Source organism: Solanum pennellii, chromosome 7 (assembly GCF_001406875.1).
Source record: "Solanum pennellii chromosome 7, SPENNV200".
In the NCBI taxonomy this organism is placed as follows: domain Eukaryota; kingdom Viridiplantae; phylum Streptophyta; class Magnoliopsida; order Solanales; family Solanaceae; genus Solanum; species Solanum pennellii.
This window is the reverse complement of record NC_028643.1, coordinates 59,532,738-59,557,686: the sequence shown is the minus strand read 5'-3', so window position 1 is coordinate 59,557,686 and position 24,949 is coordinate 59,532,738. Positions and strand designations below refer to the sequence as shown.

At 34.3% G+C, this 24,949-nt stretch overlaps 1 protein-coding gene across 1 annotated transcript; it reads left to right on the top strand.

Moving 5' to 3' along the window:
* Positions 1-1,847: 1,847 nt before the first annotated feature.
* On the top strand, positions 1,848-5,372 carry LOC107024598 (eukaryotic initiation factor 4A-9-like). The gene is made up of 5 exons (XM_015225585.2): positions 1,848-1,979; positions 2,986-3,064; positions 3,243-3,349; positions 3,542-3,972; positions 4,565-5,372. Exons 2-5 carry the CDS (start codon positions 2,997-2,999, stop codon positions 5,198-5,200), a joined length of 1,242 nt encoding a protein of 413 aa, XP_015081071.1. The 5' UTR covers positions 1,848-1,979; positions 2,986-2,996; the 3' UTR covers positions 5,201-5,372.
* Positions 5,373-24,949: the final 19,577 nt, after the last annotated feature.

The following is a 24,949-nucleotide window of genomic DNA, read 5'->3' as shown; positions in this document are numbered from 1 at the left end:
AAGCAAATCTTATTGTATTCTAATTCATGTTTGATGTACTCGTGATAGAGGAAAATTTTATGAATTATGCATATTGATTTTTTTTTGCTTTTAGTTACTCATGTTCAAGAGATTAATTTCTTGACCATAGAATCTTAGGCTCTAAATTTATATTTTCATAATCTTTATAACTCCTCATAACTCTCAAATTTTAAATGTGTAAACTTATGATAATTTATTGTGTTTCTTAATAAATTCTATATAAATGTGTATTGTAAGACAACTCTTTTGAGGCAAATGTTAATGTATTTTAATTCACATTTGATGTACTCATGATGAGGAAAATGTTATATATAGAAAGAGGTGCAATCATTGATTTGTGAATGCAAGAAGTATATTTAAAATGAAAGCATATTATGAGAGTATTCAATTTAATTAACTTTTGAATTTTTATTATTCTATACATATAACATGTGAAGAGGTTTATTATCAATCAAATATTTTTACGTAGTTTATATGAATTTATTTATTTTTGTATTTCACATAAAAGATAGATTAAAATATAGTAAAAGAGTTAATAATTTAAAAAAAAAACATATTCTCATTCGAGGTTGAACATACTGAAACTTAATAGCGAAAAATTTTGGATAACATTCTGAAAATAAATTTTGACAAATGATAACAATTATCTTTGATATAAATGCAACTAAAGAATCTAAAATACCAATAAATGTGATTCATACAAAAATCATACAAATTTAAATTGTACATTTGAAAAAGGAACCAAAACGATTGAAAAACGGAATATTCAAAGGAGTTTTATCATATAAATATGAAAAAGAATAATAAGACGTGTAGATGTATTTCATTAGTATTAATCAGTTACATTATAATATAATTCTTATATACTCAAGAAAAAAAGTACATCCGAGTATATGTTGTAATATAAAGATTTAAACTCTTTGATATTCCAATAAAATGTAGAAAGTGACATATTAAATACCTGTCCAAACAAAAAAATTACTAAGAAAATATATATTGATATTTGACATATTGATTAATAATGTACTATCCCTCATTTAATAGATTATAGATGTTAAATTTGTTAAGTTTCATTTCAATCTTCATCTCAAAACGATTTTCATAATTAATATATAAGTAAAAATAATAAAGTGATAAATTACGTTTGGAAATAAAGAGAACTATATAATTAACTGGAAAAAAGTAATCCTTTAATATTTATTTTAAAGACCGCGTGAAGCGCGGCCAAATTCCCTAATATATTAATATAAATGGTCTTAAGTATAAATATCGTCATGGCATGAAATTTTTTTTATTCGTGGTTTGATTTCTTTTTAATTAAATTTAAATCAATAAAATCATTTATACTTGTTTTTTGCTAATATCAAATTAAATGGTTTTTGAATTTGCTAATTTGTACGATTTATTAAAAAGGCAAATATGTTAGTTATAATCTCATAAATTCTTGAATTTACTTCAACTTTTCTCGAATTTCCCTTTAGATAGAAAAATCACAAGCAATATTTCTATTTGTAATATTAAAAAGTAAATTAAACTAGGTCTAGAAAACTAAGACAAACAAATCCAAACTAGACAATAATTAATTAAGTATAAAAAAGGGTTAAATTTAAATAAATTAGGATTCCTACTTTAGTTTTAAATTATTATTCCAACACTTATGAATTTTGTTGAATGCCTCTTATCGTAACTAGAGGTTTTATGGCAATTTTGGCCTATTTTTGGTGTGAAATTTTATTTTTACGTAAAACGTTTTTGTTTTTGATTAGGAGAACATGCTTTGAGCACAAGGAACATAGAGGAAAAAATTGTTATAAATAGTTGTTGAAAAACCCTAACTCACATTATTGAATTGTATTTTGTCTCTTTCGAACTTTGATCCGAAAAGCTTGGAAAACCCCAACTTCTCTTTACTTATACTCAACAACAACAACAACTATTTCTCATCTCTTCTTCAGCAGGTAAATAAACTTCAATGGAGAAAAGATACACAATGCTGGTTTTTTTAAAGCTCTAGAGGAAGTTATTGAATGCTCTGTTTTTTTTAAAGGAAGTTATTGAATGCTCTGTTTTTCCTTCTTTTCTTTTAGTTTGGTGTATAGGAAGTTATTGCATGCTGTGTTTTTCTTTTGTTTTTTTTGTTTAGTTTGGTGTATAGGAAGTTATTGAATCCTCTGTTTTTTGTTTAGTTTGACGGAGATGTATCTCTTATAAACTGTTTTGGGATTGTGATTTAGTTTTGATAGTTGATGGTTTGTCGGATTCCCTGGTCTATGTTGGTTGTTGAGCAGAGAGGTTGGCTATTCAAAACAGAAGGCTACTATAATTAATGTGATTGATTTTGTTTATCTTATGGAACTGAGTAATATTAATATGTCTAGTGAATGGAACATTATCTCTATATAATGTTTTGAGGGGATGGGGGACTAGAAAATTTTACCTAAAATTGTTTTGTTAGTGTGTAACTTTTTGGTTCACAAAGTGAACTTGTTATGGTGGAACTGGCTAATCTTAACACAAGTGCTTGATGATTATTCCTTCTTGGGTTCTAGATAATCTAGTTGAGGTGGTGTGAGGGTTGATTTTGATTTTTGTCCAAGAGATCATCAAACAAATCTTGAGGTTGATTTGCTTGCCAGTACAAGATCAAGATAGATATTTTTTGTATTGTTATTTGTTAATGATGGGTTTTGTATTTTGAGAGTGGTAATGATCTTGTTAATGTTGAGTGTTTAAAACTACCAGAGAACATAATGTAGTTCCCTAAGATTTAGTTTTTTTTTTCTAAATGGAAGTTAAGTTCTGATAGTTATAGTAATGAGCTATGTCATTCTTTTGATATCCTCCGAGACCTACATGTTTTAGTTTATACCTTGGTTCTGAAGACTGGCGGTGTTATGAAATTTAGATGTTTTGACAATATGTAACTTTACACTAACCCTTTCTTTGTCCTAATGTGATATGAAGTCTTTCTAGTCATGGCGGGTGCAGTTCCTGATGGATCCCAATTTGATGCTCGTCAATTTGATTCAAAAATGACAGAGTTGTGAGTACTACTGCCTCAATTATGTTGTTGCTTTCTCATTTTCAATGTTTTGGTATTCTTCATGAGTTTCTCTACACATAGGCATTACCTATGAGTTACAATGTTTATTGCACTCATGGTGGAAAATACTAAATTTTTGCTATACATGCATCATATTCTTCATAAATGGTGGGTGCAGGCTAAATGCTGAAGGGCAAGACTTTTTTACCTCATATGACGAGGCTTATGATACTTTTGATGCTATGGAATTGAAGGAGGATCTCCTGAAAGGCATTTATGCATACGGTCAGTTGAAAAATCTTTTCTGCTTTTCTTTTTCGGTTCATGACTTGTGCACAGTTTATTAAGAAGAAAAGATGTGTTTTGCCTTCTGTTCCTCGCCGTGTGCATATTTGTCAAGTTTAGGTGCAGTTTATTCATATTTAGGTCATCTTATATCCCATAAGCTCTATCTAATATTGAAGTATAACCTTGTAGGTTTTGAGAAACCCTCAGCAATCCAGCAAAGGGGAATTGTACCTTTTTGCAAAGGTCTTGATGTGATTCAGCAGTCTCAGTCTGGAACGGGAAAGACTGCTACTTTTTGTTCTGGAGTTCTGCAACAACTGGACTATGAACTGTTAGATTGTCAAGCCTTGGTCTTGGCACCTACTCGTGAGCTTGCACAACAAATTGAGAAGGTCATGGAAGCACTTGGAAGCTGTCTTAAAGTCAAGGTTCATGCTTGTGTGGGAGGTACCAGTGTCCGTGAGGATCAAAGGATCCTTTCAATTGGGGTTCATGTTGTTGTGGGAACACCTGGACGTGTATTTGACATGTTGAGAAGACAGTCTCTCCGCGCTGATCACATTAAAATGTTTGTATTGGATGAGGCTGATGAAATGCTCTCCAGAGGGTTCAAGGATCAGGTAACTAGCAGTGCCCTTCTCCACATATTTGTATACATACCTATAGTTTCTGTGAATGCATAAGCACTTTAGTTTTGTGTTGATATCTGTGTCTTTTATACTTACGTATCAACCTGTAACTTATTATAAGAAAATGGAAGTCTAAATCTGTAACATCCTTCAGTACAAATGATGCTAGAACGATAGCACCAACATCAGTTCTGTAATTTGTAGTCATAATGTGGTGGTGTTGATTATGCTTGGAAGTTAGTTTTTTCTTTTATTTATTCTGAAAAATATGTGTCTCTGTTGAGTGGTACACTTGTGTTCCTTGAGAAGAAGGTTTAGTTATTAGCTAAAGTGATTCCTGGTTTATGATGCACATAGCATACTCGAGTGACTCTATATTTTCTTTGTGCTAGCTTCTTTTTTTTCACAATTATGTATGCTGGGACATAGTTTTAAATTCCACAATCCTGCTGTGTGCTAGGGTTCTGTGAGCATTTTCATTGCCTGTTCTTACGTGGCATATTTTTTCTAAAAAACTACAGTCCACAGCTTTACATGATTTCTACCCTGGTTCTAAAAGTTAATACTTTTTCTTTGTCTCCAGATCTATGATATTTTCCAGCTATTGCCTCCTAAGATTCAGGTTGGTGTTTTCTCTGCCACAATGCCTCCTGAGGCCCTTGAGATCACAAGGAAGTTCATGAATAAACCTGTGAGGATTCTTGTGAAACGTGATGAACTGACCTTAGAAGGTATCAAACAGTTTTATGTGAATGTGGAAAAGGAAGAATGGAAGTTTGACACCCTTTGCGATCTATATGAAACCTTAGCCATCACACAGAGTGTTATTTTTGTGAATACTCGTCGCAAAGTTGACTTGTTAACAGAGCAGATGCAAAGCAAAGACCATACAGTCTCAGCTACCCACGGTGACATGGACCACAAAACTAGGGATGTTATAATGCATGAATTCCGTAGCGGTTCCTCTCGTGTTCTCATCACCACTGATCTTTTAGCCAGAGGAATTGATGTCCAACAAGTCTCCCTCGTCATAAACTATGATCTCCCCACTCAACCTGAAAATTACCTTCATCGTATTGGACGTAGTGGACGGTTTGGTAGGAAGGGTGTTGCAATCAATTTTGTAACCAAGGATGATGAGAGAATGCTTTCTGACATTCAAAGTTTTTACAACATGGTGATTGAGGAGCTTCCAGCAAATGTCGCTGATCTCCTATAAGCTTCCTGCTACAAGAATCGCTTGTTTGATTTCTCCACATTTTTAACTCTTTTTTATTAGTCTTGATTTGTATATTTAGCTGTTTATTTAGTTTAATAGTCTTAGTGTAATACTGAACTTACTTAGTAATACACATTCAATTGTCTAATTCACCATATATATACAAAAATAGGCTCTCTTTTTATTATTGTTAATGTGGCCTTTTTCAAGTTTTTATTTTTATTTCTGACATCCAAAGTTGTATCTCATCTGTTATTATCAAGTATTTATTATCACTAATTCCTAATTTGGTAGAGATGCTTCCATTTTCCTGTATCAAAGGAGAGGTCTAAGTGAGAATAGACAAGGAAAGGGTTTAATCTATATATACTTTTACCATTTAAATTAAGGGCAAATGACATAAATAACATACTTTTAGGGTTAAATGACCATTTGTCCCTTGAGAGTTTCTAATGACCAAAATCCCTCAAAAATATATAAAAATACGGATATATAATAAGGCTGATATAATAAAAAGACGGCGGATACATTATATATTTTTTGTCACATTTTTGTATCCGCCTAATTTTTTGTCACATTTTTGTATCCGCCTCATTTTTACATTTTTGTATCCGTCTCATTTTATATCACATTTTTGTATCCGCCTCATTTTTTATCACATTTTTGTATCCGCCTCATTTAACTTTAAAATGAGGAATTTTAGGTATTTTTAAAACTAATAGGGGATAAGGGTAATAAGTGAACTTAAGGGAGGGATTTTTGTCCTTTTTCCTTAAATTAATTACAAAAATTCTTTTTTTTCTCATATCTCTTTCACATCGGCCATATCATTTTATTTCCATAAAAAATACATTGCAATTTTGTTTGTGTAGAATGTTGTAGTTCATATAAATTTGGTTTATAGTTATAGATTTGATACTTAACTTATATATTTAATATATAATTTATGTATTGTTTGCTTTGTATCGGGTGAAAGTGCAATGAACAATGTATTTGAAAGTTTTAAAAATGTTGAAATTATTGTAATTTGAAAAACTTTCAGGATAAGATATAACTAACGCCCAAATTGTTGAGATTTTTGTATTATTTTTTTTAGTGGAAATTCCGACTTGGGTAATTGAGTACCAATAACAAAAAAGAAGAGTTCTCGTATAAAGCGGGGTCCTTAGGTATTTAATTGATTATCAAATATAGCATTAGTTTGGTTAACCATTAAACATAGAAATAATTTTGTTATATTTGTTTGCCTAATTTACTTGGGTACATGGACTCAATCTAGATGCTCACTTGATATTTGATAATATATGCTTGTACCGGTTGTAGATAATAAAATTTGTGTCGAGAAAACAATAATCAAGAACGGAAAAATTATAGCAACAATCAATTTTATTATTTCAAATTTGAGTGTTACAATCGCTATAATTCCTCTGAATTCCCCTTTTCAAATATAAATTCAAGGGCTTTAAAGTTTGTTCTTGAATCTATGATGAACTTGAATTTGAACTTTATCTTGATCTTGACTTTTATTTGAATTCAAGGGCTTCGAGCTTGTTCTTGAATTCGGTGGTCTTGATCTTGATCGTTCTTGAACTTGAATGCTTGAATTCTTAAACTTGTAGCTTTGTAGAGAATTAAATGGCATTTGTACGACGGAGTTTCTCTAGCTTCTTGTCTAGAATTAATAGTCTCTTTTCTGAATTATGAGGACCCCTATTTATAATTTTAGAATAGAGGAGTTGCAATTGAAATAGGATTCCGTTCAGCAAATTAGATTTAAGTGACATGGCATATGGACTTTATGGAGCGGGCTTGTCATCTTTGACACATGTCATGATTCTATTGGTTTTCTTATTTGACTTGGCATGCCACATCATCTGCACACGTGGCGCCAAGATGGGCTCTAGAATGAGATGGGATTGGGTTTAACAAATTGGGTTCATCCAATATAGCCCAAATCAATTAATTAAGACTTTAATTAAATCCGTATTTATTGGACTTAAATATTTAAGTCAATTATATCAATCCACAATATTTATTTGGATTAATATATTTATAAATTCAATATAATCCGAATCATTTTATAAATTTATATTTAATAAATTTTAAATGATTACAAATGCCCCCTGTTTCAAGTCTTGTCAAGATATTTTATCATTTAGAGACTAAGGTTGAAGCATTAACCGGTTACTAAATTCACCTTAGTTAAAAAGGAATTATAATTGAATTAACAATTGTAATCCTACTCAATTTTATCCTCACGCACACACACACACACACACACACACACACACACACATATATATATATTAGTCAAAAAAGGAATTGTAATTCAACTAGGAATTGTAATCCTACTCAATTTCATATTCATATATATGTCAAGCCAAAAAGAAATTGTAATTGAACTGGGAGAAGGATTTATATACCACCACATGACATCTATAAATAGATACATTGTCTCCATAATTTTATCTACAATTACATATTGTGAGCCTACGACGAAAAGGGCATACTCAAGGTAATTTTCCTCCTTTTTTATTTATTCGTCACTTTTTTACAGCTTGACATGTCTGTCGTAGAAAATTCATATCTCATTGTAGAAAAATCAAAATCATGAACCGTTTGATTTTTCATAAACTAGGCTTTTCGATCTCTAATATATCCAAAATTCAAAATTTAATACCTTCATATCTTTCTAGATGATTTTTTGAAGTTAGCTCTAGATTTTGTCATGCTAAAAATTCGTCACTTTTTTTACAGCCTGACATGTCCGTCGTAGAAAATTCATATCTCATTGTAGAAAAATTAAAATCATGAACCGTTTGATTTTTCAGAAACTAGACTTTTCGATCTCTAACATATCCAAAATTCAAAATTTAATATCTGCAGAATCTTTCTAGATGATTTTTTGAAGTTAGCTCTAGATTCTGCCAAGCTAAAATTTTCAGATTTGTGTGACTTACTAAAAATCTCGTGTCTTGACGTAGGAACAACGAAATCACAGTCCGCTTGATGATTTCGAATCTAGACATAAAGGTCTACAACATATCCAAGATTCAAGATTTAATACCTTCCGGGTCTTAAACATCTTAACGGGTAACAATCTCTCCTTCACTTGTATTTTCCTCCTTTTTTTTTTGTAGATCAACAAAAGAAATGTTATATTTTACGGAGGCTACATAATGGAAAGATTTATCACATAAAAATTTGTTTAACGTCCATGCCTTAAAAAATAAATAAATAATACTCTCAAGGTGTTCCATGGTCCCGAATGCTTAACCAATTTGAAACTTTACTAGAATACCGTGTAACGCTCCCGCCTTGAAAACAAACTCAAGGTGTTACAAGGTCCTGAATGCTTAACCAACTTGAAGGTTTACTAGAATACCGGGTAATGCTCCCGCCTTGAAAATAAACCCAAGGTGTTACAAGGTCCGGAATGCTTAACCAACTTGAAGGTTTACTAGAATACCGGGTAATGCTCCCGCCTTGAAAATAAACCCAAGGTGTTACAAGGTCCGGAATGCTTAACCAACTTGAAGGTTTACTAGAATACCGGGTAATGCTCCCGCCTTGAAAATAAACCCAAGGTGTTACAAGGTCCGGAATGCTTAACCAACTTGAAGGTTTACTAGAATACCGGGTAATGCTCCCGCCTTGAAAATAAACCCAAGGTGTTACAAGGTCCGGAATGCTTAACCAACTTGAAGGTTTACTAGAATACCGGGTAATGCTCCCGCCTTGAAAATAAACCCAAGGTGTTACAAGGTCCGGAATGCTTAACCAACTTGAAGGTTTACTAGAATACCGGGTAATGCTCCCGCCTTGAAAATAAACCCAAGGTGTTACAAGGTCCGGAATGCTTAACCAACTTGAAGGTTTACTAGAATACCGGGTAATGCTCCCGCCTTGAAAATAAACCCAAGGTGTTACAAGGTCCGGAATGCTTAACCAACTTGAAGGTTTACTAGAATACCGGGTAATGCTCCCGCCTTGAAAATAAACCCAAGGTGTTACAAGGTCCGGAATGCTTAACCAACTTGAAGGTTTACTAGAATACCGGGTAATGCTCCCGCCTTGAAAATAAACCCAAGGTGTTACAAGGTCCGGAATGCTTAACCAACTTGAAGGTTTACTAGAATACCGGGTAATGCTCCCGCCTTGAAAATAAACCCAAGGTGTTACAAGGTCCGGAATGCTTAACCAACTTGAAGGTTTACTAGAATACCGGGTAATGCTCCCGCCTTGAAAATAAACCCAAGGTGTTACAAGGTCCGGAATGCTTAACCAACTTGAAGGTTTACTAGAATACCGGGTAATGCTCCCGCCTTGAAAATAAACCCAAGGTGTTACAAGGTCCGGAATGCTTAACCAACTTGAAGGTTTACTAGAATACCGGGTAATGCTCCCGCCTTGAAAATAAACCCAAGGTGTTACAAGGTCCGGAATGCTTAACCAACTTGAAGGTTTACTAGAATACCGGGTAATGCTCCCGCCTTGAAAATAAACCCAAGGTGTTACAAGGTCCGGAATGCTTAACCAACTTGAAGGTTTACTAGAATACCGGGTAATGCTCCCGCCTTGAAAATAAACCCAAGGTGTTACAAGGTCCGGAATGCTTAACCAACTTGAAGGTTTACTAGAATACCGGGTAATGCTCCCGCCTTGAAAATAAACCCAAGGTGTTACAAGGTCCGGAATGCTTAACCAACTTGAAGGTTTACTAGAATACCGGGTAATGCTCCCGCCTTGAAAATAAACCCAAGGTGTTACAAGGTCCGGAATGCTTAACCAACTTGAAGGTTTACTAGAATACCGGGTAATGCTCCCGCCTTGAAAATAAACCCAAGGTGTTACAAGGTCCGGAATGCTTAACCAACTTGAAGGTTTACTAGAATACCGGGTAATGCTCCCGCCTTGAAAATAAACCCAAGGTGTTACAAGGTCCGGAATGCTTAACCAACTTGAAGGTTTACTAGAATACCGGGTAATGCTCCCGCCTTGAAAATAAACCCAAGGTGTTACAAGGTCCGGAATGCTTAACCAACTTGAAGGTTTACTAGAATACCGGGTAATGCTCCCGCCTTGAAAATAAACCCAAGGTGTTACAAGGTCCGGAATGCTTAACCAACTTGAAGGTTTACTAGAATACCGGGTAATGCTCCCGCCTTGAAAATAAACCCAAGGTGTTACAAGGTCCGGAATGCTTAACCAACTTGAAGGTTTACTAGAATACCGGGTAATGCTCCCGCCTTGAAAATAAACTCAAGGTGTTACAAGGTCCCGAATTTTTAACCATGAAGCTTTACTAGAATACCGTGTAACGCTCCCGCCTTGAAAATAAACTCAAGGTGTTACAAGGTCCTGAATGCTTAACCAACTTGAAGTTTTACTAGAATACCGTGTAATGCTCCCGCCTTGAAAATAAACTCAAGTTGTTACAAGGTCCGGAATGCTTAACCAACTTGAAGCTTTACTAGAATACCGTGTAACGCTCCCGCCTTGAAAATAAACTCAAGGTGTTACAAGGTCCCAAATGTTTAACCAACTTGAAGCTTTACTAGAATACCGTGTAATGCTCCCGCCCTGAAAATAAACTCAAGGTGTCACAAAAGTTCCGAATGCCTAACCAACTTGAAGCTTTACTAGAATACCGTGTAATGCTCCCGCCATGAAAATAAACTGAAGGTGTTACAAGGTCTCTAATACTTAACCAACTTGAGGCAGGATAAACCCATGAAAAGACCAGTTTAAGGTGCAAATGGGGCAAATATTGTCCACCTTAAGACATGAAAATTTAAAGATCCTTTAAAGATAAATCCGTGGAAACTCTAGCTTAAGGTGCAAAGGAACAAGTTTGTCCACCTTAAGACATAGAAATTTAAAGATTCGTTGAAGGATAAAATCGCAACAAAGCTAGCTTAAGGTGCAAAGGGACTAATATTGTCCACCTTAAGGCATGAAAATTTAAAGATCATTTTAAATATACAGCAATCAAAAGGCCAACTTAAGGTGCAAAGGGACAAATCTTGTCCACCTTAAGTCATGAAAATTTAAAGATCCTTTTAAGTATACACTCGTGGAAACTCTAGCTTAAGGTGCAAAAGGACAAATATTGTCCACCTTAAGGCATGAAAATTTAAAAATCCTTTTAAATATACACCGGTCAAATGGCCAACTTAAGGTTTAAAGGAACAAATCTTGTCCACCTTAAGACATGAAAAATTCAAGATACATTTAAGTATACACTCATGGAAACTCTAGCTTAAGGCGCAAAGGGAAAAATATCGCCCACCTTAAGGCATGAAATTCAATTACATGCGCATTTGGAGACTTTGAAGACTTCTACTTACATACTTGAAGTCTTACCTTTATACATAGAGGATTTGAATACTTCAACTTGTATACTTGGAGGGTTTGGGTACTTCAAATAATATACTTGAAGAATATAAAGACTTCAATTTGCATACTTGATCTAATTTAAAGACTTCAACTGTACTAATAAGAGACTTATATTTTATAATGGTTTGCCCCCTCCATTGACCCATCAATACTTTGTGCAAGTCTAAAGTTTGATGAGATAAAAGATAAAATAAAATATATATCGCTTTGTCTTTCATGCAATAGATCAAGTGGGAACATTTTTTTTGACACTCATGCAACTGAACTTAGGATATGGTTCTAAGCGCCTACGTTCCTTGGTGAAGAGGATCAAGTCACAACGTAGTTGTTGGGGATTGAGTTTTTTTTCTTTTTTGTTGTACCGTACACAGTTTATACTCTTGCAGGCCAGGAGTGACATGCAGTTTAGGCTCGTACCTTAAGGAGCATCATCTTACTTTAAGGGTAGTACCTCTTTAGGAATTTGGCATTAATAGGACCGATCCTTAAGCCATCAGCATCAAAAAGCTTGTAAGCACCATTTGAGTATGCTTCTTGTACGACATATGCTCCATCCCACTTTGAGGTAAATTTTCCCCCAGACTTGTGCGAAGTAATGATGGGTCTTCGTACCGCGAGAACTTGGTCTATAACTTGAAAACACCTCAAGCGAACCATCTTATTGAAAGCACGAGATAGACGAGCTTGATAACATTCAAGGTTTTGTTGGGTTTCTAGCCTCTTTTCATCAATTGCTTCTAACTCAGCAAGACGCGGTCGAGCATTTCTTCCTCAGTGAGCCCTTCTTGAATAGAAAGTCTTAAGGAAGGTATTTGACGCTCGAGTGGCAGGAGTGCTTCAACTCCAAACGCAAGTGAATATTGTGTTGGTTGAGTTGGAGTGAGATATATTGTCCTATATGCCCACAAAGTATCTTCCGTTCTTTCATGCCAATCCCGTTTAGATTTGGAGAAAACTTTCTTGAGCAGGTTGCATAGAGTCTTATTGAATGCTCCATCAAGACCATTAGCGGCAGCATGGTACATAGAAGATTTACGCTACTTGAATCCAAAGAGATCACAAATCTTGTTCACTAACTTGTTATCGAATTGGCTTGCCACTGTCTGTTATTATATAGCGAGGGATGCCAAAGAGATAGATAATATTTACTCGGATAAAATTTGCAACATTCTCTTTCTTCACCTCTTTAAGAGCGACAGCTTCAGCCCATTTTGAAAAGTAATCAGTTGCAGCCAAGATGTACAAGTGTCCACTAGAAGACTTTGGTAGTGGTCCCATAATATCCAATCCCCAGGCGTCAAATGGCCAAGATGGATAGTTGGGTGCAATACTTCGGGCGGCTGATGTATGAAATTCGCATGAAATTAACAAACATCACACCTCCGAGCATAATCTAAGCAATCCTTCATCATGGTTGGCCAATAATATCCCATCCTCTTTATGTGAAAGTGGAGTTTTGGTCCAGATTGATGTGATCCACACACTCCTGAGTGTGCTTTTTGCAGAGCTTGAATTGCTTCTTCCTCTCCCAAACATCGTAATAGCACACCCTCAAATGATCTTCTATATAATGTGTCCTTGTAGTAAAGGAAACGAGGTGCACGCTGACAAGTGTCAGTCCTTCTCTTTGGATTTTCTGGAAGTATCCCATAACACATGTAGTCAATAATGGGTTGTCTCCAATCTTCCTCTGCGGCTTCAGAAACGGCAACAAGATGCTCAAACTCATTTTCTATATATTCTTCATCATTTGGTGGTGGTACTATCCACTTTTTACAAATAGTAACTTGTGTTTGATCAGCTCTTTTATTTTCCGTTCTACGCACATGTTAAAGGGTTACATTTCCAAGCCATCCTATCAACTTTTGAGCATACTCACGATAAGGACGCAATTCAGGTTTCTTCACCTCGTAACTTCCCAAGAGTTGGTTGATCACCAACTGAGAGTCACCAAAGATTTGTAAGTGTAATTGCTTCAAGTCGACAACCATTTCAAGTCCAAGTATCAATGCTTGGTATTCAGCAACATTATTGGAGCAACATTGCTTCAAAGTAAAAGAGAATGGTAAAATCTCTTCTTGTGAGGTGATGAACACTACGCCAGCGCCAGCGCCAGCTCCGCCACGATGTGCAGCTCCATCAAAGTACATTTTCCAAGGAGGTTGAATTTTGTTGTACATCGCATCTTCATCAGGAAGCTCATCAGTTAACTCCCAATCATCAGGTATCGGATGTCCTGCTAAGAAATCCGCTAATGCCTGTCCCTTCACGGATTTTTTAGGGACGTACACAATCTCAAATTGTTGGAATTGGAGGTACCGTCTTGCTAGTCGTCACTAAGGACGGGTTTTGACATAACAAACTTGATGGGAATTACTCTAGAAATAAGGCGGACAACATGAACTTGGAAATAATGCTTCATATTTTGAATTGATAAGACAAGTGCCAAGCATAACTTTTCAATAGCCGAATAATTTAGATCATTCGGCGTCATCGTTCTATTTAAGTAATAAAGAGCATTTTCTTTGCCTTCACTATTCTCTTGAGCTAACAGGGCTCCTACAGACCTTTCTTTTGCTGAAATGTAGAGTATTTAATGGTTTTCCCGGTATAGGGGCTGCCAAAACTAGAGGTTTCACTAGGTATGATTTGATACTTTAAAGGCATCGCTACATTTTTGGTCCCAATTAAATGGAGCACATTTCTTCATGAGGTGACTGAATGGTTGATATCTCCCTGCTAGATTTGAGATGAATCTTCTCAAGTAGGCTAACTTTCCTTGGAGACTTTTTAACTCATGAATATTTCGAGGTTCAGGCATCTTTGATATTGCATCGACTTTGGCTTGATCAATTTCTTTTCCTCGATGTCTTACAATAAAGACAAGGAACTTTCCAGAAGTAACTCCGAAGGCACATTTCAATGGATTTATCCTTATTTGATATCTTCGGAGTAACTCAAACACCATCCTTAAGTCTTTCAAATGATCGCCCCTCTTTCTCGACTTTACTACCAAATCATCAACGTAACATTCGACATTTTTATGGAGCAAGTCATCAAAGATATTTTGCATAGACCTTTGATAAGTGGCACCAACATTCTTCAAACCAAATGGCATCACTTTGTAGCAATAAATACCTTTTGGCGGCGAAATGCGGTGAGTCTTCATCTTTTGGTGACATGCGGATTTGATTATATCCAGAAGAACCATCCATGAACGACGTTGCCTCATAACCAGTGGTGGCGTCAATCATCAACTCCGGAATGGGAAGAGGGAACTCATCTTTAGGGCATGCATTATTGAGATATCTAAAGTCAACGCAAACTCGAATTTGACCATTCTTCTTCCTCACTGGAACAATACTTGAAATCCATGTAGGATATTTGACCTCACGAATAAAGCCTGCCTCAATGAGTTTGTTAACTTCATTTTCTATCAAAAACCAAGTCTGGTCTAAAACGTCTTTGAGCTTGCTTAATAGGACGAGAACCATTTTTGACTGCCGATTGATGGACCGCTACTCTAAGATTCAATCCAGGCATTTCTTTATAACTCCAAGCGAAGACATCCCTATATTCTTTGAGTATAAACATGTAAGATATTTCTTCATGACTTTCTAGAAACACACTCAAGTAAGTTGGTATTGGGTCTTCATCAGTGCCAAGGTTAACTTCTTTCAAAGGATCTATTGTGATCTTTACTCCTTCTTCAAGTTTCGATGGAGCATCTCCAGCATCTTCCTCTTCCAAAGGATCATTGTCATTGAGAGATATATGATAACACGAGACAATATCTTCTACCTCATCATCAATCTTCATTTGAGGAAAATAATCGTACTCATTTTAGATTGTAACATGATTTGAGGAACCTACACTTTCTTCATCTTCCTCGCGCTCTTTGGTGTTAACCACAGTGTGGGTCTTTGCCTTCAGTTCCTCTTTACAGGAGACTACAAATTCCACTCGTCGCCTCATCCTAGAATGAATCAAACTTCTAAAATCCTTTCAAATCAAATGTGAAGTAGGCGTTGTAAATTTTAAATAACTTCTCAGATTTTTGTTATTCTTATTCAAAGGACCTAACCTCTTAAACACAGAAGTTCTTGCAGTCACTTCCCCAAGTCGATCAAGGACGGAAGGCCTTTTATTAGGAGTAATGTTATCTTCAAAAGTTATATGATTATTCCTGGACCTTCTTATGGAAATGCGAATTGGCGACGGTTGGATATAACCTAGGCCTTCACGTGCTCACCTAGTTTTATCTTCTGATGGAAGTTTTCCTAGCGCCGATGGCTCACTGGGTTTGTATCCCGCCTTCACAAATAACTTGTAATCATTGGGATCAAAACCTTCTCTTGTGCGTTTTGTAAGGAGAGCCATATCTCGCACTTGATCTTGAGCGATTGACTTTTCCGGCAACTTTGAAGACAAGTTTATTGCATCAATCCGTCTGATAGGAAAAGTTAGCCCTCTCAATGCATTTTCTTGAAGGTCTTTCGTCGCTTTTGGAACATAGCAAAGCCTAGAAGTCAGCTTCTTCTTTGAAGACATGATCTTCCCTTCATTAAGAATGAGACAAGAGTGTTTAGTGTCAATTTTCACCTTTTCAACATCCGCATCAATTCTTTTGCTTATGATCTTATCATTCTTTATTTATTTGGCGTCATTGGATTTGGCCTTTTTAACAACATGACTTTTCAAATAGAATTTTGCATCAACAAAGTGTGTCTCAACTTCGGTGAAAGGATCATCATCTGCAACTATCTTCCTTTCAATTCCACCTTCAAGATATTTCAAACATTGATAGTATGAAGATGAGACAATTTTATTCTCATGAACCCAAGGCCTGCCATGTAATATATTGTATGATGTCTTTGCGTCGATCACATGCATCCATGTGCTTGATCGCAAATCTTCCATGTGGATCTCTAATTTAATAGAGCCTATGGACCTCTGCCCCCTTGATTGAATCCTTGTATCAACATACGACTTTCACTAAGTTCCCCAGTCGTGATGCCAAGTTCCTTCAATGTGTGGATAGGTAAAATGTTAACTCCAGATCCTTCATCTATTAAGATTCTATTTATCTTCTTCTCTAGCACATGACCCACCATATACAAAGGACGATTGTGTAGTGTTTCACCAAATGGAATATCATTATCTGTAAATTTAATTTTAGTATCACATGTATGTGCTTCTTGGGAAGAAGGTTCAATAGATTTTTCAGAAGATGAAAGAGACATCATTGCTGAGATTTCCCTTGTTGCCTTTTCTTCATCACTAGGAGACACTTCTGGTGAGGACTCACTCAATGTTCCTTCTTGTCCAGTAGAAGGCGCCTTCACCATTTCTTCTTTATCAGCATTAAAACATGATGCCTCGACACTGTTTTCATTAGAATTTATGTTGAACGAGCTTGGTAAGAATTCCTCTAAAGTCACAGGACGTCGAGGTTTTTGGTAGTGATGCACTTCTACCTTTTGCCTTTTTGGGCGTTTGATTGATTTTCGCTTCTCTAATTTCTTTATTATTTTCCCTCTAAGCGGTTGCTCAGATGATTCTTTTTGCAAGCTTGGCTTATTGCGTCTTCGCCTAGTTACAAGAATCCAACCTTCATCACCATCTATATCAACTTCCTGGTCTAATGACTCTTCTTCATGCTTTTCAGAGATATATATTTGGACCGGATCTAGTGAGCCAAACGTGATAGAGATCTGGTTAGAACTAGCCTTCTCATCCTCAAGAACAATTTTCTTTTCGTTAACCAATCGCATCACTATATCCTTAAAGATAAGTTTTTTAAAGAGGATGACTCACAAGTCTATGATACTTGCAATAATTGTGGTCATCAGCTTTTGCAACTTCATCGGGTCGCTTCATCTATAGCAAGTCAATGAGTTTCAACTCGAGCAATTCATCAAAAACTTCAGAAATGTCAGAATCCAAGAAGGGATACTTTTTTCCTCGCATCTCCCTTAGTGTCGACTTTTGATTTGAACGTGCTTGGAAAGTCGTTCTCACAATTTGTTGTATGCCCTCAGTCGTGGTAAACTTTGCAGGCGACACATTTACACTCATGGATTCTTTGTTGTTATTTCTAGGCACAAATTTGCTCCATGTCTTAGGTTCCTGCTTGTCTCTTCCTTTGCGAGGATCATGGACAATAGTCATATCTTTTCCAGCAGAGGACATGCTCAACTCCATATCATGAGCACGAGTAGCTAAATCTTCGAAATATTTTGGTTTTATTCCTTGAAAGATGTAAAGAAGCTCCCAGTGCATACCTTGAATACACATTTCAATTGCAGAAGCTTCACTAAGCCTGTCCTTGCAATTTAGGCTCGCATTACTCCATCGATTTATGAAATCTATAACCGGTTCATCCTTTCTTTGGTGAGTATTTGAGAGTTATACCATGCTCACTGTACGCCTTATGCTATGAAGCAATTGAGAAACTCGTGCTCAGTTGCTCCCAACTATCAATAGAATTAGGTTCAAGATTCGTGTACCAATCAAAGGCATTTCCTTTTAGAGAGAGGATTGACAAGATAGTCTCCTTAGGTTCCATCATTATTCCATGTCTCCATGAAGTGCATGACATGTTGTTTCGGATTTCGTTTTCCCACAAATTTTTGAAATTTGGGAGGTTGATAACCAGCAGGCATTTTAAAGTTATCAATCCTAGCAGTGTATTGCTTAGCATACATATGAGAAGACTTGGTAGAGACTTCATACTTATATTTGATATTGCCTTTGATAAACTCCTTCAAGCGATCGAGTGGGATCATTCCTTTAGAAGAAACTGAGATCTCTTTAACAAACGGGGCTTTCTTGGCAGGATCTTCGATTTCTTAAACCTCAATATCCTTTCCCGGTGCATGGCTCGCATCTCCATCTAAAAGTCCTTCCATTCTATCAATCAACTTATCAATTCGAGACTCTTGATTTTGTACATGCTTTGTCAATCCTTCAACCAACTTCGTCAGAATCGCGAGCTATTCCTAAAGAGAGGAAGCAGCAGTCACCATCGCTTGCATGATCATTGGAGATGCAGGAGAGTAGCATGGATTATCGCGTAAGTTAATTTTCAGCGGATTCACGTTACGCGATGTACGTGGAGATGATTCATAAGTTGAATCACAGTTCTTTCTCTCTTGTGGTAGAGTTCTTAGAACCAGATTGCTTAAGTAGAGCCAATGTATTCTTGATCTTTTCAGCAACACTAATTCCTCCTTCTAGAGCATTTGCGGAGGAAGTTGATCCTCTTGGAGTTGCAGACCCAAAAACTGGAGTTGACGCAGACGACACTTGAAGTGTTTGTTGTCCTAGCGTAGCAGCTTTGCTCCTTGTAACAGCTCCGAAACTTCAAGGTAACACCCAAAATGTCTTCAACTTCAATAGAGAACTTGGAGCTAGTGGCCTTGGAGGCAGTTGATTGAGAGTTGTTCTTCATGGAAGTCATCTCGATGTTCTTTAAAGCTTGAAAAGTTGAGATGAGAGGTAGAGATTGTCCCACTGGGCGTTCCAGAATTTGTAGACAATAAAATTTGCGTTGAGAAAAAACAATAATCAAGAACGGAAAATTATAGCAACAATCGATTTTATTATTTCAAATGCGAGTGTTACAATCTCTATAATTCCTTTGAAATCGCCTTTTCAAATATAAATTCAAGGGCTTTAAAGCTTGTTCTTGAATCTATGCTGAACTTGAACTTGAACTTTATCTTGATCTTGACTTCTATTTGAATTCAAGGGCTTCGAGCTTGTTCTTGAATTCGTTGGTCTTGATCTTGATCGTTCTTGAACTTGAATGCTTGAATTCTTAAACTTGTAGCTTTGTAGAGAATTGAATGGCGTTTGTACAACGGAGTTTCTCTAGCTTCTTGTTTAGAATTTTCTGTATCTTTTCTGAATTACGAGGACCTCTATTTATAATTTTAGAATAGAGGAGTTGCGATTGGAATAGAATTTCGTTCAGCCAATCATATTTAAGTGACATGACATTTGATCTTGATGGAGCAGGCTTGTCATATTTGACACATGTCATGATTCTAAAGGTTTTCTTATTTGACTAGGCATGCCACATCATCTGCACACATGGCGCCAAGATGGGCTCTAGAATGAGATGGGATTGGATTTAACAAATTGGGTTCATCCAGTGTAACCCAAATCAATTAATTTAGACTTTAATTAAATCTATATTTATTGGACTTAAATATTTAACTCAATTATATCAATCGACATTATTTATTTGGATTAATATGTTTATGAATTCAATATAATCCGAATCATTCTATAAATTTATATTTAATAAATTTTAAATGATCACACCAGTACTAGAAAAATCACCGAATTATCGCTATAACTTCAATTCATAGATATTTTTTCGATAAAATTCAAATACAAAATTTTAAATGTATTCACTGATATAAATATATTTTACCACTAAAATATATTAAAAATAATTTTCATATACTTTGAATTGTTTAAATTTATTTTTTTATTTTGAAAATAAATGTTCTTTTTACGTTAAAGTACTTTTTTTTTAAAAAAAAACAAATAATAATTTACTCATAATTTTATTATTAAAATGAAACATGACCCCTAAAAATGTTGAGAGCTAAAGGCCTTTGCCTGAACTTGTTTCACGCAAGAGCCGACACTGAGTCGCTTTAATTATCCTAGACTCAATGTATTTTACTACTATATCAGAAGAGGGTTATTTCAACATGCATGTGTCATCACATCTAAGGTTGTTTTTGTCGTTTTAGTATTCAAATTTGGCCTGTGGCTGCACGGGCCCAACAATTTTAAGGAGTAATTTTATTTGTTATCACGTTTCTACACTTTGTCTATCTAACATGTATAGCCGAAACCTTCAAATTACTAACAAATGTCTTATATAATTCTATGATTTTACAAAAAATAAGTGAAAATAGACCTTTTCTTTTTAAGTTTTAAATGAGTGTACAAGTTGATTTCACATCTGAACTGCACCTTTTTAGGCTCCTTATTAAACAACATTTTCTTATAATTTAACTCCTATAAAAACTTCAAAACTAAACCGTGATCAATGAGACTATGAGTCATATACACAATGAGTTTGACTGTTGCAACTCAACAAACTCTTTAAACCAAGGATTATATCAACAAGGTTGAAGAAACTAGTTAATTCGAAAGAGGAAAAAAAAGAACATAACAAAAGAAAAACAAATTGAGCTCACTGCAAACTGCAAAACACAAGTAGAAAGTGCTCAATAAATGTAAGTTTGCTGTAATTTTTTGAAACTCATCATGGTAAAAGCAAACAAATATAGACCCTGTCTAGAGGAAATATTCATCTCTAATTTGTGAAGGAGAAAATGAAAGCTAGTAATTCATCCATATTATGTTTTTATGGTAAAGTGAACCCTATAGTAGAGCCCAACTGAATTACTATTCTTACCAACTAATATTTACATTCATTCTAATTGTAACCTGTTCTTAGTTATAATGGAATAATGTTTCCAGCAACAAATAAAAGTTCACTATAACGCGCACCAAGAGTGACTTAAAATAGTAGTCTCCTCCCAAGCTTGTGCATGGGAAAAAGATAAATTTGTCCGGCTATCTGCAACATTTGATGCAAGACTTTGTAGCTCATATCAATTGTACAGTTGCAACATGTTTACCTTATGTCATTCAAACAGTTAACATCTTGTATCAATGGTATAGCTACAAAATTTTGCCTGGTGTCATCCAAAAAGTTAGCCTAGAGCGACTGGCTAACTCAAGCTAACAAGAACTTGATAGAATAGCAATACCTAATGAATATTGTAGAAGCAATCATCATTGATCAAATGTAAACAAAAATTCGAGAAAAAAAAAGAATGTGCATGTAGACAGGATAGTCTTTGATTATCATAAGGGGCTTGGCATCAGGTTTCCTAACATATCTAAGATACAAAGATTAAGCAACTCACAACAATGAAAGTCAACTTAAACTTCACAAAAATCATACAACTAACAGGAATACTTGAGAAAGATAACAAATCTTCAAGAATTATTCAGCTAAAAGTGTATTGGTTCATCAAAGTTTTAACTCATTCAACGGCCCTTCTTAGAGTACTCCAGTTTAATTCTTTTTAGTATTGTGAATAAGCTAAGAAGGAAGACAAAGAATTTAAGGCAACAAAGTTACTGATCTCATTAGAAAATTAGTGATTGAAAAAGATAGTTCAACTAATAAAAAACTACCGAGCTGAATATCTGAACATGAATCTTTTCTTATATACATACGTAGGAAAGGTAATAAAAATAAATAAAAGACAAACTAACCTGTTGAAGATGTTCGATTAAAAACAACAATATTGCAAGCATTCTCTCATGATCATCTTCAGAGTGATATTGTTTCAAAGATAACACAAAGGTAGAGGATCATTTCTCCACACATCATTATATTCACCTATTACTCATTTTAATTTAAAAGTACAAACATCATATGACAGAGTTGTTTACAATTGCTTTTGAAGCAAAAGGAAAAATAGATTAAAAAGACATAAAAGAAGATCATGAGAGAAAATGTATGAAACCTGAATGTAAACAAATATTCTTTTTATCATGACAGAAAAACTAACATCTATTATAATCACTGTTATTTCCCAATGGATTGGTGCGTATTACTCTTTGCTCTATCAGTCATTCAAAATATTATTTCTGTAATATACAAACACATAAGCACTATATCTTTAACAAATATAAGTAAAGATCACTTTTACACTGTGCAAATTGCTGACGTTAAACCATTTCAATAGACATTTAAGTTATCTCAACTTTACTTTGTGGAGGTGAAGATGTGATTTTCAATAGATTCAAAGCAAATTGAACATTGAGGTAATATTTGTAATACTTGTGACACGACAAGCAAGCCTGGGATAGCCTGACATAGCTGTAAGCACAGATTGCAGGGAAATCTACAATTCGGGCTGCACGGCCAAGGTACAGATTCAATTTTATTCCTACACTATTAATTTGCTCAAAGAAAAAAGAATATCATAATTATAGGTAACATTGATTATCATACACGGTCAATATACTTCTGTAATCTCCGATCATCAACCTAATTCATACCATTATTGTAGAAAGACAATAATGATTGTGGATTCAATGTGATTGATTCCTAAGTTGGAACCTTAGCCCCCAAATATGATTTATTTGGATCATTAGGGAGAGTAGATTATGACAGTGTTTTTGACGACGTTAGCATTTAAGAAAATTACAACACTATTATGAAAATAATAATGTATTTTTTTTAGTGCGGTTGAAATAACAGTTGTGAAACTCAGAGAGAGGAGCAAGATACCTTTGAAGTGTTCTCCTTTATTCTCTACAATCCTCGTTCTTTGGCTCTGGATCTGTGATAAGTCTTTTTCCTTTAAAAGAAAAAATTCTCATGTGTTTATCGACCTGTGAATTCAACATTTGTAATGTTCAAAAAAATTATATCAGCAACTGAAGCACTAAGGCTCAAATCTGTAATACCTACAACTCGTCGAGAGTGACAGGAATCACCTCAATAGCTACAAGCATCACTTGCAGGGTCACCTTCCATCCAAGTTGCCCAACCAATATATGTGTCCAATTTCTCTCCTGTACTATCAATTTGGTCAAAGAAAGAAGAAAATCATCATCATAACGTTGAAATTTTCGCAACAATTATTATTAGGAGTAATACTACTACTAATGATCTGCACTTTAGGATTGAAAATTCTATAGAATAATCAAAGATTAAGGGATTGCGTTAAAATGTTTAAATGCAAAATATTTATGTTTCTAGAGATGAAGCAACAATAGCACCTTCAAACTTTCTCCTCTACTCTCGGCTATTTCTCGTTCTTTCGACTTTTGATTTGTGCCGTGTGATGAAGGGAGTCGAAGAGGAAAAATCATTTTTCTTTCTCTTTAAGTGGAAAGATGTAGAAGTTGCAGCAACTTTTTGTTTGTCTGGAGGAAGATAAGAAGCCGATCGACAAGAATTTGACACTAAAAGTTGTAAAGTTATATTGCAATAGAGAAGTCAAAAACCTAAAGAATTTTTTGATGAAAGACGTTAGTGCCTTGAGTCAAATATTCGAAGAAAAATATGCATACATTATGCTTAATAGTTAAAATTTTGATTTGTTAAATTAATATATTTGTTTGTGTTTTATAACTTTTAAAAGTCTTTTTATATAAAACTATACGCTAACGAAGAAATAGTTTTATAACTCCTTAGTCTTCACTATACTACTATATAAACTGTGTTGATAACCTTTTATTTTATCACTAGTTATTATAAACTAAATAAAAAATCCAAAAATAATAATTAGAATTTTCTAAATAATTATGTCACATTAAAATATAATTTTTAACTGTTCACATAATTTTTTTTGCCTTTATTTAGTTAATTTATTTATGTTTGCTTATTGATTATTTTGTAAAAATAAAACAAAATAAAAACATAACAACTATAGTGTTAAACAATAATTATACTCAAATAGTTTACGTCTCAAATATCAAATTTCAAAAGATTAAAATATAATAATTTCAAATATATAATTTGGTAAGAATGTAACAAAAAAATAATAATGAAGAATTTATAAATGCTCCTATTTTCTCTTTAGAATTTAATTTTTTCAAAAACATTTAGATAAGGATAATTATCTTCAAAATCTTATCTAACCATAGTATATAGACAAAGCCAAATAGTTTGCGAATATTATTTTTGAAAAGTACCGAGACATTATTCTTTTTCAATTAGTATCTATACATAAATTCTTTCGATAATTTGATTTTTCTCTGTTGTATGTGAATTTTTAATAATTTTATGTTTATTTTATTTTAGAGGATGATTGGTGCGTGAATTCACTAGATTTAAATTTTTATTTTATTTTTCAGACGTTGTTAAATAAATATTGTTTATACATATTCAAAGTGTATTATTTATTGGATAGTAATGATATTTGATAAAATTGTTTTCTGTGTTGTTGATACTGTTGATATAATTAAGAAAAACTTAATACTAAAGAAAATTATTGACAAACAATTCATATGTTTTAATTCTATTTTATTCGTGTGATACATCTTATAATGTGGTGAAAATTTCGATGCATATTTTCATCTATTATATACGTTATTATTTTATACGTATTAAATAATGCTGAAATTATTATTAACAAATTTAAATAATGAAAGAATTTAATTATTAGAAATAAAGAGCATAAACAAATAAAATTTATAACAATAAAAGATATATATATACATATATATATAGATATATATATATATATATATATGTATGTATGTATGTATGTATATATATATATATAAAAC

Bases quoted from the DNA above. Each gene is read 5' to 3' on its own strand.
- LOC107024598 (XM_015225585.2), top strand. From the start codon at position 2,997: ATGGCGGGTGCAGTTCCTGATGGATCCCAATTTGATGCTCGTCAATTT. The intron at 3,350-3,541 runs GTCAGTTGAAAA...ATAACCTTGTAG, and splicing joins GAAAGGCATTTATGCATACG to GTTTTGAGAAACCCTCAGCA. The intron at 3,973-4,564 runs GTAACTAGCAGT...CTTTGTCTCCAG, and splicing joins CCAGAGGGTTCAAGGATCAG to ATCTATGATATTTTCCAGCT.